This window comes from Lutra lutra, chromosome 3 (genome assembly GCF_902655055.1).
Source record: "Lutra lutra chromosome 3, mLutLut1.2, whole genome shotgun sequence".
NCBI classification, from domain to species: Eukaryota; Metazoa; Chordata; class Mammalia; order Carnivora; family Mustelidae; genus Lutra; species Lutra lutra.
The window spans coordinates 191568244-191583190 of record NC_062280.1 but is presented as its reverse complement, the minus strand read 5'-3'; the positions used below and the strand labels follow the sequence as shown (position 1 = coordinate 191583190).

The window sequence follows — 14947 nt, the reverse complement described above, 5'->3', positions numbered from 1 at the left end:
AAGAGCTATACGGATTAGTTGTTTCAAAGAATAGAAATGTAATATTTCAAATGTGTCTTCAACAAGAAAAGGTAGTATCTTTTTTAGAGAGAGGACATGAAGGCTCTGTGCGTTTAAAGACATTGTACAAAATGTTTCACTGCTTTACAGAATTGGGTCTCTGATGATTTGTCTTTAATTGAAAAACCACTGACCCTCCATTGTATTAGTGTCTGTCTTCATTTTACTATTTTTAATATATAACTTTTCTTTGTATTTTCATTCTGGTATCCCTCTTTATTCAATTGTCTGTGTGTTCCTTTCCCATTTCCTGTTTATACTGGCATTAGATTCCTTTTAATTTAGCACATCAGTTCTAAAATAGACACTTTTTACTGCTCAGGAGAATCAATGAAAAGCAAAACTGATTTTATTGGAAATACCTATTCACATATTACTAGTGGATCAGGAATGGATATGAATCATTTAAACCATTTAGCATTTATCCTTCATTTACAGAACATCATTCCATGAAAAGAAGGGAGGATTTGAATACACAAATTACAGGCACTTTCTGTTTTCAATTCTAGTAATCAAATTTTCAATAGCATAAAGAATAACTAATAACATAAAGTAGACTGCCTTTGCATTTGGTGTCCCTATGTGTAATGTCAGTATTTTTCTAGCCATTGTGTTTACTCTTTAGACTTTGGACTTTACTTCATTTAAAATTTTTCTTTCAACTTTAAATTTTTTCTGTTTGTCTGTGTTTCCCTCCTTTTCAATTTCTTACCTTTTTCTCTCTTTATCTATTATGTTGCCCTTTTGTCCTTTTAAACTTTTCTCTATCATATTTGTTCATTGATTCTTTGTCATTGTTGTTTATTTCCTCCTTCTATTTAAAGAAAGAGAAGGTAAAGCAATTCAAGCACAAGGAAAAAAGAGAAGTTATTTTTACTCATAAAACTGATGTCAACCATTTGATTACTTGTTGGGATTTTGCTATTAGGTTGAACTTTTTGAAAGTGTAAGGACTTGACCATCTTTGATCAATAAAAGATGTCAGTTTCTTCTGGTTCAAGCTAATACATGTATGTCTGCTCATTTTCTTCTATCTTGAACTCCTTACCCATTCTTTGACAAAAGGCATTCTCTTTTTCTTATGTCTTATACTTGTGGGGTTATGGACTCTCGAGATTCACAAATTCTGATGTCTTCAGTGTTCTTTGATTTCCTTCAGCCAAAGTTCGACTGAGAGTGAGGACTAGTTTTCCATAATTCTGATACCTGAAAGAATTAGGAAATTCTGACCTAGAGGTTGAGGCCATCCCTTATGACAAAGTTTTCAAGAAAGGAAATAAACCATAGCTATATAAAATGCTGTTTAGTTGGACTTCTCAGAAAAATAATTTCCTTCAAAGGTTTTATGCATTTCTTTTCTACCTTCTTCTTTGGTTTTTGTAATGCCAAACAAGTTGGTTGTTTTTAATGATAGAAATCAATACTGAATTAAGAAGTGTTAGGTAGATGCTGTCTTCTACAGCATATTGCTTCAGAACTCGATCAGCAGCACAGTATTTTCTAAACTGTGAATGTGCAGATGTAGACATCATATGCACACACACGTAATTGTATCTGGTTATCTGAACCATATTCAATACTACACTGGACAGCTGAGACCCTGAAAGAGATACAACCTTCTGTTCTCTAAATGTGTAAGGCTTCTTTTCTCCTGCTATGTAACCGTATTAGAAGGAACAGGAATCTTGGAGCAACACTTGGAATCCTCTCTCATCCCCCTTAAATGCTGGTGAAGAATGAAGCGGGAGCAGCAGCTCCTGTGTCCAAGCAAACCAGAACCAAATTGTAGTGCTCTCACTCAAGGGCCACTACGCGCCGCAGCTGCTTTTCTTACAAGTTACACTGCACTTTCTGGGCACATTTAGCTCATTAGGTTAGTTTTATTACCATTTCAACATTTGCAAAGACATAGCAAAGAGAGCAAAACAAGGTGAGGTAAAGATTCACTTCTCAAAAGGCTATAAAAATTGCATGACCCTAAAATTTAATAAAACATGGCAGGAGTACAATAGCTTTATAAAAAGCCGTGGGAGTTACTAATTAACTCTACTTTTGGGTACCATCCCTTTGCAATTGAAAACCACAGCTTTTTTTAGGTGGAATTTAAGATAATTTCCTTTTCTCTGGTTCATTATAGCAGTCTTATGAGTCTTGAGAAAACCATAAACTGTGAACAATATTCTGTAAAAAGCGGGGGAGCAATAAAGATGCTGGCAACCAGGTCCTCATGGGAACATTGCCCTTTTGGTTTGCATTAGGGTATGATGTAGTAATTCACACATGTGTTTTAGATTTTTGATAATTCTTTGAATACAAAATAAGAATTAGTCAACTGTAAGTAGGAAAAATAAAGAGAAATGCCCTAAGAGTCACCATGATGCCATAGTAGAGGTTACAAACAACAAAACTGAGGATTCAACCTTCAAATCTTCGTGATTTGAGTTGGACTCATTTCCCACAGCTAAACATGAGCTTATTAAGAACTAGGTAAAGTCAGAACCACCCTACGAAGCTGCCCTTTGTCAAAATTTTCAGATGACTTGAGAAGAAAGAGACAGGCCAGCAGGCAGGTGAGCCTAACGCTAAAGTCCTCCCTGGGTTTTCCAGCCTGAGATCTAGAAATTTCTGGGAGGACAAATGGTAAGACGACGGTTGATGATGGACGATTGGTCCAAACAAAGAAGATACTGTAGCAACTTGACCGCTTCTTATTGGCTTCCATGTACCCTAGAAAGATCTTTCACAGAAAGAAATGAGCACCCAGATTACTACATCACCAGATTCACCTCAGGGGCGTATCCGTGTAGAGCTCATACAGCCTCCCCTCTATCTACTAAGGGTTAGCATTACCAAGAGCTATGGCATTTGATTAAGAGGTGATTTTCTTTCCCCCCCGTTGTTTCAGGGATGCCACGAGGTTTTCCTGTGCTCTTAAACTTAATTTACTCCCATTACCAGACTTAATAAATGCTCTATGTGGAATATGACTATAGAAATATCAATATGCCAGTAACTATAGCGATATTAAAACCTCACATGCACCAAGCCCTATCATCTTAGGAATTTCTACCTGATCATTTGATATGTAAAAATTGCCCATCACTCACAGTGACCACCAACCCACAGGCCTTGGGATGGTGATTTTCACTCTGGCTGTCCTTTAGGGTCATTTGAGGAACTTTAAAAAAAAAAAAAAAGTTAAAAAGAACTCCTTATGCCCTAAACCCAAACCTCTCTTCCAGAGATTCTTATTTAATTTAATTAGTCCGCAGTTGGGCAGGGCTGTCCTCTCTTATGAATACAGCTAGTTTTAAAGTATACCCAGAATTGAAAATCACTATTATATGGAAAACTAGAGTGTCTCACAGAACAAAGTAGCATGAATGTTTTATTGTTCTGACTTCCCTAGGCTTGAGACATTGCTTTATAATTACATAAAATACAAAAAGAATAGAAAAATAAAATGATGCCTCAATTAATGTGGGTATCTGCAGATTTAATTAACACCATGAATTCTTTATGGTCAGCTCTGAACGGGCTTCCACAGGAAATGGTTATATGGATTCACTTTGTATTATCATTCTGTAAATGATAATAACTGACATTTTATAATTCAGGTCCCAACCAAATTCCTAAGGAAAATGTATTTTTTATATGATCATTTTAGACTATCATCTATAATTTTTCTCTTTCCTATACCACATTATTTTGGTTACTTCATATGTTCTTACTTTCTAGAATTATAACATCTGGCCTATAGCAAATATATGGCACCTATAAATACTATTAAGAGTATATAAAGATGAGAATAATTAAGTTTGAATGGTTAAGTTAGAATGGTTTTCAAGGACAGTCATATAATTGTGTTTTTTTTCTCTAAAACTTTTGCGTATCAATCAGAAATTGTTCTATGGTGCCCATCCTTTCAAAATATAAGGCAGATGGGACAGTCTAGGTGTTCTGGCCAAGAGGGGAATTGGCCAGTGGCCGTCTCCCAAGAAGAAGGAATACTGAGTTACAATGACACAAGTACCTCATAACTGCTCAATGATTCCCACTCCTGTTTACTGTTTTACTAATAGAAGTGAGCGAGCATAAACCTCATTCTTCTATAACATAAGCCCCTAGAATCCCATGGAAGATGTCTCAATAGTAGTTTGCATCATGAAAGCTAATATCCACTGAACCATATACACTCCTCTGAGTGTCCCTGTAGGTGTAATTATCTATGGCCATGGCCCACCATATTCCTTTTGTCACAGACATCTTGAGATCTTGGGATCAGTAACATGTAATAATTGAAAGAGAGGGTATAATTTCCCCCCAGCCTGACAATGCATAATTTTATTTAATTAAATAAAAATTAATTTATAAAGTCCATTTTTAATTATGTACTGAGTAGACTCATGGATTGAAGTCAATGTGGCCCAGTTTTCCCAATGATCTGTCTTTGTGGAAAACAGTTGAGAACCTAAAATAGGTATTTTGTTTACTTATTCACTTCAGCATCTCAGTGCTGTCGTTGCCTGTTCAGGCCTGGTCCAGTTGCTTGGAATTAGTCTTCAGTTAAGACCATGGGAGCAGATAACCACACTGTGGATAATTCACTACTCTTATAAACATATCTACAATAAAGCCGCCCAAACCATCAAGCAGTTATTACTAAGAAAGGTGCTAGAACTCCTACTGAAGAGTTAACATATAACCCTGGCATGGAAATGTGTTAAAGGAATGTTAAGACTTTATAAGAAATCAATGATAACATTGCTTTCTGTACTATGTAAAAATATATAAAAATACTTTCCTTGACAATAAGGGAAGAAACGAAACATGGAACTATAAATGAGTTTTTATCTTGGATGGGTAAAATTGAACACTTTTCCCTCTTTTATTTTAGTTATCACTCACAGCTTTATAAGATATTAGTAAAGGAAATGTCTCTCTAAAATGTGCATGCTGTTCAGTATGATTAATTCTTTCTAAATTGAGTACATTGGCAGTGCACGTCTTTTCTGGGCTTTGCTGGCATCTCATATTTGTTCAGCAAGAGTAATTCTGTTTTGGAATTACCTTTTTAACATGTGACCTGTCCAACATTGCAGTGATAAAGCACACCTTCTGCATGAAAGACCAGAATAAGCATTGAACATTGACTTTTTGAATTCCACTCTTCGAGAATCTTCATAGCTGGTCTCTTTTGGTATCAAATGAGGTCAGACACTGTGATCTTAGAATCGGGATTCCAGGGTTGACTCTGTTTATTAGTCTGTCAGTTCTTTGGAATGCTATAGGCAGACCATTAAGGTATACAAATTGAAGCTCAAGTGCTAAATTTATCCATTGCAGAAACATCTTAGTTATAAAGAGAAATAAAAGTTAATTAATTGGAACTTCTCAGAAGGTTGTAACAAAGATTATCAGTTTTTTTTTTTAATAAAAGAAATGAGGGAGGGAAAAATGATGGCCAGGCTTTGTTTATCCCAGCCCATTTGTGACAGGTTGTTTATCTTTGCAGCACTGTTCAACCTCATACCAGTGGGACTGCGCGTTGTTGCCATCCAGGGAGTGAAGACAGGGTTGTATATAGCCATGAATGGAGAAGGTTACCTCTACCCATCAGTAAGTAACATGCCAAAGATATTGGCCATTCATTCAATAGCTTGCAAAATAACAGTAACAGCAGCAACAGAAATGAAAAGGATCTGTGTCTATTGATTCTGCCATTTTTGCTTTAATGTTTGATCTCTATACAATGCCGTAGGGGCTGTTGATTCATTATTCATCAATGTTTGATAATATCAGTATATCAAGCAGAAGAGTAATATGACCTGTTAAAGTTGTGCATTTGCACATTAAAAAAGATGAACTAGTTTGGAACTAGTCTGGAAAACTGAGTGATTTTGAAAGAGGTGATGTTAATATAATCTTTTTTATTTCTCTTTAGAAATGTGCTTGTCTTGGAGAGTTTCTTGTAAAAGATTATTTTGTAAATAGAAACAAAATTCATGCAAATTCTAAAAAAGGGAAAATTTAAAGAGAGTAGTTCTTTTAAAACTAGGAATTCAGGTTGTGTTTGTGTTTTATTGGAGAACTACTTCTAATGTAAAATGCATATTGCATTTAAATCTAAGCAAGTCTTTCTGTTTTGTAATAATGTATGCAAGAAGTTGAGCACCTTTTTAGCCATATGACTTCTTCTGGAATGTTCACTATTTACAAATAATTCACATTCAGATGTGCTGGGTCCACATGTTGTAGTGTACTTAGAATGAATTTCTGCCACAGAACCAAGCAATAGAGATCTAGATGAAAGTATTTCTTTTCACTATCCGTTGAGCAGAAATTGACAGGTTAAATTCATGGTGCCTCAAAGAAAAATGTTTTATTTGGGTTTGCATGTCATATTCATGTAAATTACTTAAAACTCTGTTGTTGGTAAATATTATCAACAAAAAACTATATGTAAACGTATATACAGACTTTACACACACACACACACACACACACACACGCACAAACACACACAACTTAAGCAGAAACATTCTCTGGGGCATTTTCTTGAGCAAATCTGGGAAATCCTGTCAAAAAAAATGAAGTTTGAGCTGTGGATTTCCTCTGCAGTGAACTGGAAAATGTTCTTATTATTCTGGAAGCTTCATCTAGTTCCCTGAAGGGTGTTCCTGCACACAGACCTGGGCCCCACATTATGCAAATTGTGTTCTGTTTCACAAGATGAATATTCAACATACCAAGAGCAAGATCTAGTTAGAATTCCTTGTCCCTGCCCCCACTTTAGGAAAAATCTGATTCAGATAAAGATCACTTTCGGGAGATGCCTTCATTCAGATACAAGTCAATTTTATGGATCTGACATTTGTTCTGTTATTTTGTTTGTTTCTTTTCCCTCAGGTAATCTTTGAGATGCTTGAAAGTTATTAGCTGCAGCATCTGCCGTAGCCTCTAGTTCTCAGGTTCTGTTGAAGATTTTATCACATTGTTTGCTGTACTCTGACACATGTGTTGCTGTCAGGGGACACGTGAATGTTTATTTTATCTTTTTGCTATGGAGGGAGGTGCTTTCTGTTTTGGGGGATGAGGTTGCACATGTATACCACTTTTTCTTAAGGTAGGGAAATCACCTTGAGTGTGTGTCTTTGCTGAAAAGACAAGTACAGGTTATGTTTGGTGCAGTCAAAGCAGACTGGCAGGAATAGAAGTGCGGAAGGCACCAATGCCCGGTCTATGCAACCTCCTGCCCAGGCGTGAGGTCTCATAAGGCTAGCTGGCGATGACAGCACTGACCCCTGGATTTGTCTCAGTGACTTCAGGCTTGTCACTGACCCATCATTCTCTACTGTTGCCTCCCTGGTTCTCCAGTTCCTTGGCATCTGTGCTTTCTGTTGGTGGCTTGATTCCCTGACTTACAGATGTTGGCTTTCTTCTCTTCCCATCTTAACTCTTTGCTTTGAATCCAGGATCTAGTAAAAGTCACTCTATCTGCTCATCCCCTACCCTGAGAGGTCCCCACTGCCTAGCCCAGGCCCTTACAATCCTCAGCCATCTCGTAGGAAAAGGACTTAGATGCAAACCATATGCAATTTCCAATCTTTACTTATACTCCATAAGAGCTCTGTTTATTTCAATGTAATGAAATGTGAACTTCAAATAGTTCAGTAAAAGGAATGTATTTCCATAGTCAATCATTTCATAATTAGCAAGTGCTTACTTGAATAACAATATAGCATGAAATAATAGAATGATTACTATACTATATAATAATAATAGGCCTACTTATCTAATAATAAAAATAATAACAATGGGTAGTATTAATATGGTACATTCTGTCCAACACTGTTCCAAGCACAATACCATCTTACCTCATCTGATTCTATTAAGCAAATACTATTAAAATGATCATACAGGGGCGCCTGGGTGACTCAGTCAGTTGGGCATCTGTATCTTCCGCTCAGATCATGATCCCAGCATCCCAAGATCAAGTCCCAGGATAGAGTCCTGGGGTCAAGCCCTGCATCAGACTCCCTGCTCAGCGGGGAGTCTGCTTCTCCATCTGCCCCTCACCTCGGTCATGCTCTCTCTTCTCTCATTCTCTCTCTTTCAAATAAATAAAATTTAAAAAAAATCTTAATAAAGCAACAACAATAGTAAAACAGTCATACTGATACAGAAAGAGTTTAAAAATCTGTGCAGTCTGCCAGGTAGTAAACAGAGAAGGCAGAATTTGAATATTATTAGTCTGACTCATTAGTTTACTGTTTCACTATAGTGTTTCCATGTGCCAGACATTTTTCATCATATGGTCTGACACCTAGTCTAACAAGAAGTTATAAACACATGATGATGTAATGAAAACCTTCAGGGAATTGTTACCTAAGGAAGAAACTTCATTTCAGTTATTAAGAAGTATAATTTAAAATATGATGTTTCCTTTAGAGATTCTCAAATTAGTAAAAATCATAGAAAATTACATCTGGAAAAAGTTTGATGTTATACACTGAGTTTTTAAGACTCTGAGAATTCGTTACATGCAACATTTGAAATTTAAATTTAGAAACCCATGCCAAACATAGTTAACCCAACTAAGGAGTTTTGAAGTAAGTTAAGTAGGTTTTTTAAAAGGAAAACTTCAGTCATCCTTAGGTTTAAAGAAAAAGGTAATAAAGACTAGAGTCCTGGAAATGAAGGAATCTGTATTAAGCTAATGCCTACTTTTTTTTTTCTTTTATCTTTTTAACTTTTTTCCCCCTTAACTTATCATATATTATTAGCCCCAGGGGTACAGGTCTGTGAGTCACCAGGTTTACACACCATGTCACCTCCCCAATGTCCATAACCCAACCACCCTCTCCCTACCCGCCTCTCCCCCCAGCAACCCTCAGTTTGTTTTGTGAGATTAAGAGTCTTGTATAGTTAGACTCCCTCCTGATCCCATCTTGTTTCATTTTTTCCTTCTGTACCCCCCAAACCCCCCACTTTGTCTCTCAAATTCCTCATATCAGAGAAATCATATGATAATTGTCTTTCTCTGATTGCTTATTTCGCTCAACATAATACCCTCTAGTTCCATCCACGTTGTTGCAAATGGCAAGATTTCATTTCTTTTGATGGCTACATAGTATTCCATTGTGTGTGTGTGTGTGTGTGTGTGTGTGTATATATATATATATATATATATATATATATATATATATATATACCACATCTTCTTTATCCATTCATCTGTTGATGGATATCTAGGCTCTTACCATGGTTTTAAGCTAATGCCTACTCTAAAAAGATCAATTGAATGTTTGCCTGGTGTAAACTAGTACCTAATTTGGGACCAATTTTATTGAGGATCCTTAGGTTTAGGAGGTAAGCAATAAAACACTCAGATCATTCAAAATGAATTCTGTTGAATGAAAAACACATCAGTGTTTTGACTCAAGGTGCATATTTCTCTATTTCCATTGGAAGTAACTCTTGTAAGCCCCTGTCATCCAAATAAATATATTCAATTTGTAGATAATTTCACCTTGGTGGAGAGGGGGACAAAAAAGTGTATCTTGTCTGAAATGTAAATAACCACATTTCTGATGCTGAAGGCACATGTTCCCCATGGAATCTTTCATTTGATATGACAAGAGTCATTTCTTTTGTGGTCAAAATGATTCTAATATGTTCTTTGAAGAAGAATCTCAAGAGATTTAATGTCAGCTATAAACAATTTGCTCAAATGTAGAGCACAAGCTGCAAGGTTGTAGAACAGAAATTAACAAGGAAATGCTTATGTTAAAGATATGTCAATATTATGTTTGGGGAAAAATGTATTCTGACCAACTAAAAACTATCTACAGTGCTTGAGGGAGGAACAGTCTTTTTTTTTTTTTTTCTTTTTTTTTTTCCTCAAACAACCTGTGACTTTGAAAGACTAAGAAAGTCCTCCATAGAGAGATGTGGGTTGAATGTAATTCTGGACACTGGAGAAAAACTTAGGATGAAGGGAAAAGAGGATTCATCACTTGGGCAGAGAAAAAGAAGAGTTGAAGTTGGAATGTGTTTCTGATATGAGCAAAGAAAAGGGGGCAGGAAAGGAAGGAAAATAGATTGATGGTAGGAAGAGCCTTGGGCTTGCTTGGAACATCTGGATCCCGGATCCAACCAATACCTGTGTTGTCATGTTCCAGTCCCTGCCTCTCAAGTTTCTCATCTATAACATTAAAAAGTGTCCCTGGATGCCTTAAGTTAATTTTGGGGTTGAAACATCCGATTTTACTCTGATTGGGTTTTTTTGAATGATGAGGTAATTGACACACTCAAGATGTATAAAGATTCATTATTGCTTTCTTACCTCGGACTGACATTTCTGAGAATGTTTTATTCCAGATAGTGCTGTAAATGTTTCTGTTACCCCCATGCAGGCATCTGGGGAGACAGTCAGCCCTGGTGTTCTCCACGTGTTAGTATTTCATCTGAGTTTCTTAACCAAGTGATACAAGTAGAGAGGAAGACAATCCTTTTTCATGAAGGTTTTTAAATGAATCAAAAAAGTACACAGCTACTGTGTTTTGTAAACATTTGGGATCATTAGAATCACCTGGAAAGGGCAGTGAAGACAGATTTTTTGGATCAGACTCCAGATATTTCAATTGAGTAGATCTAGTAGGACCTCCAGGAATGTATAGTTTAATAAGGATCCCTCTACTGCCCCTACCTGCCCATGATGGATGAGTCAAAAGGCCATAGCCCAACAGTCAACAACAATACAGCAAGCATTATTGCAATGACTACCAGGGGAGATGATGGTAACTTTAGACCAATGAAGTAAGAGTGGAGCTGGTAGGTAGACTACCTAGGCACAGAACCCAACACTGAGTAAAATAAAATACTTGGTCTTCCTAACTTCCTCTTCCCCTAAGTTGAAGTTTACACGAAGTGGAGCAGTTCTGTACACTTCTTCACAAATGCAGCAACCCAACGATCAATTCACAATGAATATGGAGTGAGGAGAAGGACGAAACAGTCTTAAATTCAGGGAAATAAGAAAATTCTGTATGTTTTGGAAAAAGCATGTTCAAGGACCTCAAAATCTTATCTGCTCTACATGAGATAGTTTTCCAATATCGTACTCACATCTTTCAGAAATATTTTCATGAGCCTCTTCTCACCACAAAGTTGGGTCTGCCTTCCCACTTCTGTGCCAGCAAGCATCTCTTACGTGTCTTGATTTGTGTTCCTTCAACTTCTCAAGGCCTCACAGACAGGAAAGCCTCGGAGCCCCTGCCTCCTTTACCACCAATCATATGTCTTCCTGCTGAGTCAATAGCCCTAATAAAATGGGATGCTATTTTCTTCTTGACATTGTTCCTCAATCATTGCTCAAGTTTGGGGCTCAGAAATGGAACTGATTTGTTTTTTTACAGTGTGGTGCCTGATTTCTCTCAAATTTTTCTATTCTCCCCTGAGAGTTACTCATACAAAGGTACACACAATCATTCAACCATATGTCTATGCTTATGGAGTGTTATGTGAGTCTTTTGGCCACCCCTGATACCTGTCCTATCTCTGAATACCAAGTATGGACATCCATTCTCAGAAAACTGCCCATCGTATATCATTGAGTGCTGCTAAGATACTCTGTCCATGCTTCTTGGCTTTTTTTTTTCCCTTTAGGTACTAGGTAGTGCATAGGGTTAATCAAGTCACTTGAGCCACAGAGACCACCACTCACCATCACTAACATCTGATGTGAAACCAAGGGCTTCAGTAGCATCTGAAGACTTTTCACCTGGGAACTAGCCTTTCATACTCTGCCCGCTAAGAGCAGGGTGGCGAAACTATAACCAGAAGCTAAGCTCATCTGGTTACCCGAGGTGCCCCTTTCAGAATGGGAACTTTTCTACCTTTCATCCTTCAGTCTTCAGTTCTCAGTTTCTTTGTTTTCAGAAGGATATTAAATCAGAGATGATTATTAATGTCTTTTTTTCTAATAGTCTATGACTCTATATGCAAGTTCTTCTGAACAAACAATATCTAACACCTTTGAGACTATATATACATATATATAATTTTTGTATATATATTTTTGTGAGTTTCATTGGAATTATGTATTGTGCTTAAATTATATACACACTTATTCACATGATTATACTTTTGGTCAGAGTTTTTCTTTATTTCTTTGTATGAAATGTTAAACAACACTTCTTAAGTTTACACATATTTTAAAGCTTTATTTGCCATGCTTAAAAATATTTCTTTTTTCATTAAGTTTCCCTATGGTTTCTCCCACGTTATGACTCAGTTGGATATATTGCCCAATTTGGAAATGGCTATTATCCTTTCTTGGTATTTTGGCTAGGATAATTTATAGTAATAAGAAAGCAAGTATGGCACTTCAGTTAATTTCCCTCCAGTATTCATGTAATCCCCACGATGCTGAACACTGATGCACGGAATGTAATTGAGTATGACAAAGGCAAGGATGCTGTCGTCCTGCTTAGGGTCACTTGCCAGAAGGAAATAACAATTGAGAAACAAATGCAAATGTTGGACTACATGTAACTAATTTTAAGTAGTCTTTTGGGAAAAGAAAAATGTGAAACATCCCTTGTTGGGTTGAAAGTAGCAATAAAAAGAAGTAAATGTACTTTTAGTCTATGCAAGTTCCAATGGCATTTTATAGAGTACAAAGGCAGGAACCAAGGTTGACAAGGAGACAATACTGAAGCTTCAGACTGAGAAGAGGGGAAAAAGAAAATGGAAAGGAGATCACAAGTCAACAGTAGGGCAATGCACTAGGCAGTGTTAGGGAAAGAGGAAAGAGAAGAAAGAAGAGAGGATGGGAGGAGCAGACAACAAAGGGAAGGAAACAAAGACGTGTCACAAAGAAAGGAGAGAGAGGGCCATGTCTTCTGTTCATTCCATCACCTTCCCGGGAACCGCCCGCCACCACCCCCCTCCCCACCAATAGCTGACTCCTGGCTCCAGCCTTCCACTCTGGGGTGGAAAACAAGATCCTCCCTCTTGAAGCCCAGACTGGGCTTTCCAACTGCATCCAAAATACCTTCTCTGCTCCAGGCCCATGAACACTTTCTCCCATTTCCCCTTCCCTTTGCCTCCTTTCCAGAATGCTGGCTGTGCTTGGTTAATGTTATTCTCTCAGCAGGGAAACAGTATGGCCATAATTTGGCTTCCAAAGGATTATACGTGTGATGGTGAGGATTAGTGGAAAGAAACTAACGGCAGTCTGACCACTGAGGGCTGGTTGGTGAGGGATGCTGAGTATATACAGCAAGATGATATTCAGCCCTAGAAAAGAAGATCCTTTCATTTGCAACATCATAGATGGACCTAGAGGACAGTAGAATAAGTAAAATAAGTCAGACACCTAAAGAGAACACCTGTGGAATCTAAACAAATCAAATAGTTAGAAACAGAGACTTGAACCATGGTCACCAGGGCCAGGGAGGTGGGGGAAATGGGAGGAAAAAGAGAGAGAAACCTAAAGACGACTTGCAAATTAGAAACATTCGTTTTGTTTGGACAGCACACATACGCTCTCTGTGATCTGGTGGGACATGCACTCTACAGTCTACAGTTTAAGCACTGTGACTGTAGAATCATTTCTCCTGAATTTTATAAAGGAAAATATTGCGCACATCAGTTTTTTTTTTTTTTTTTTCTGGGCCTGGAGACAGTAGTGTTGGCAACCTGGGACTGGAAAGGATGAGAGATATGTGAAGCATTTCTGAGGAGATGTGGAAAAAAGTCCATGGTGGTCTGGGTATGAGGGTGACAGAGTCAGGGCTGGCTGTGGGAGAACTGACTCAGAACCTGGTGGTCTGGGGTCCTTCTCATAGAGAAAACAAAACCCAGAAGGATGAAGAGGTTTGGGTGAGGAGTCTGCTGCATTGAGTTTGAGACATGTTCACTTTGCCCACAGAAGATGCAGGTGGGTTATAATCCCACTGGATCACTACCATATGATGACAAAGCTTCTTTTCCCCAAAAGAACCATGGCTAAGGGCTGTCTTAAGAATGATGTGCAGATAGACAAAAAAATTGTCTGTGAGAGATGTTTTCCTTTTCTTCCTAAATGTAAGACAAACGATGAAGAAATGGGGTGAATGATATCAGCATAAATGAAGTTAGATATTAGAAAGAACTTTATAAAATAACATGACTTCTTGAGAAAGTGTTCTCATATATTTTACTTAGTTCCTAAGTATACAGAATAAGTAGAGGCAGCTTGGAACACTGATTAGCAAAGCAGAGGACTAGTGAGTTAAATTTGTAACTTGTATAAAAATGATGCTAATAATGTGGGAGGGGACTATCAGGTCTTCACATATTCTCATGGTGGTTCACAATCCTCAGCGTATTTAAGACATATTCAGATAGCAGTGTAAATAATCAGGTCCCAGAACATTAGCCTGAAAGATTCCAATTCAGTGAATCTAATATGTCTTAAGAATCAGAATTTTGAATATACATCCCAGGCTTTTCTAGTGCAGATGTCTGAAGGAGCACACTTTGGTAAACATGGGTCAACATCACTCTCTCAGGAACCAGGACACTGAGATCACATGATTTTATATTTATTTATATGATGTTATATAAACATCATGTTGTTTATGATGATGATGATGGTGGTGATGATGGTGATGTTTATCCAGTTCGGACCCTTGCAGTAAGCAGAATGACCTGGCCGTAAGTAGTGTTCCCCTTCCCTGTTGACCAGGTGAGCTGGCCTATGAGCAAACATAGAAAAAAAGCCTTGTCTGTGATCGCTCTGTTCAGTCTGGGAATGGGACAAGAAATGTGTCCTTGAGCATCGAGATGATGTGTGGAAAGACAGGAGTTTTGCTGAGACTTGAGAAAACAGAAACAA

At 37.5% G+C, this 14947-nt stretch overlaps 1 protein-coding gene across 4 annotated transcripts in view; it reads left to right on the top strand.

Moving 5' to 3' along the window:
- The window catches only part of FGF14 (fibroblast growth factor 14), a 611293-nt gene that overhangs the window by 482027 nt on the left and 114319 nt on the right, over positions 1 to 14947 (top strand). For 3 of the 4 annotated variants that reach the window (XM_047720338.1, XM_047720337.1, XM_047720341.1), the window contains one exon: positions 5576 to 5679. In XM_047720338.1, the coding sequence (XP_047576294.1) occupies positions 5576 to 5679 (104 nt within the window). The remainder of the gene's footprint in view (positions 1 to 5575; positions 5680 to 14947) is intronic. The other variant, XM_047720339.1, reaches the window with a different exon arrangement.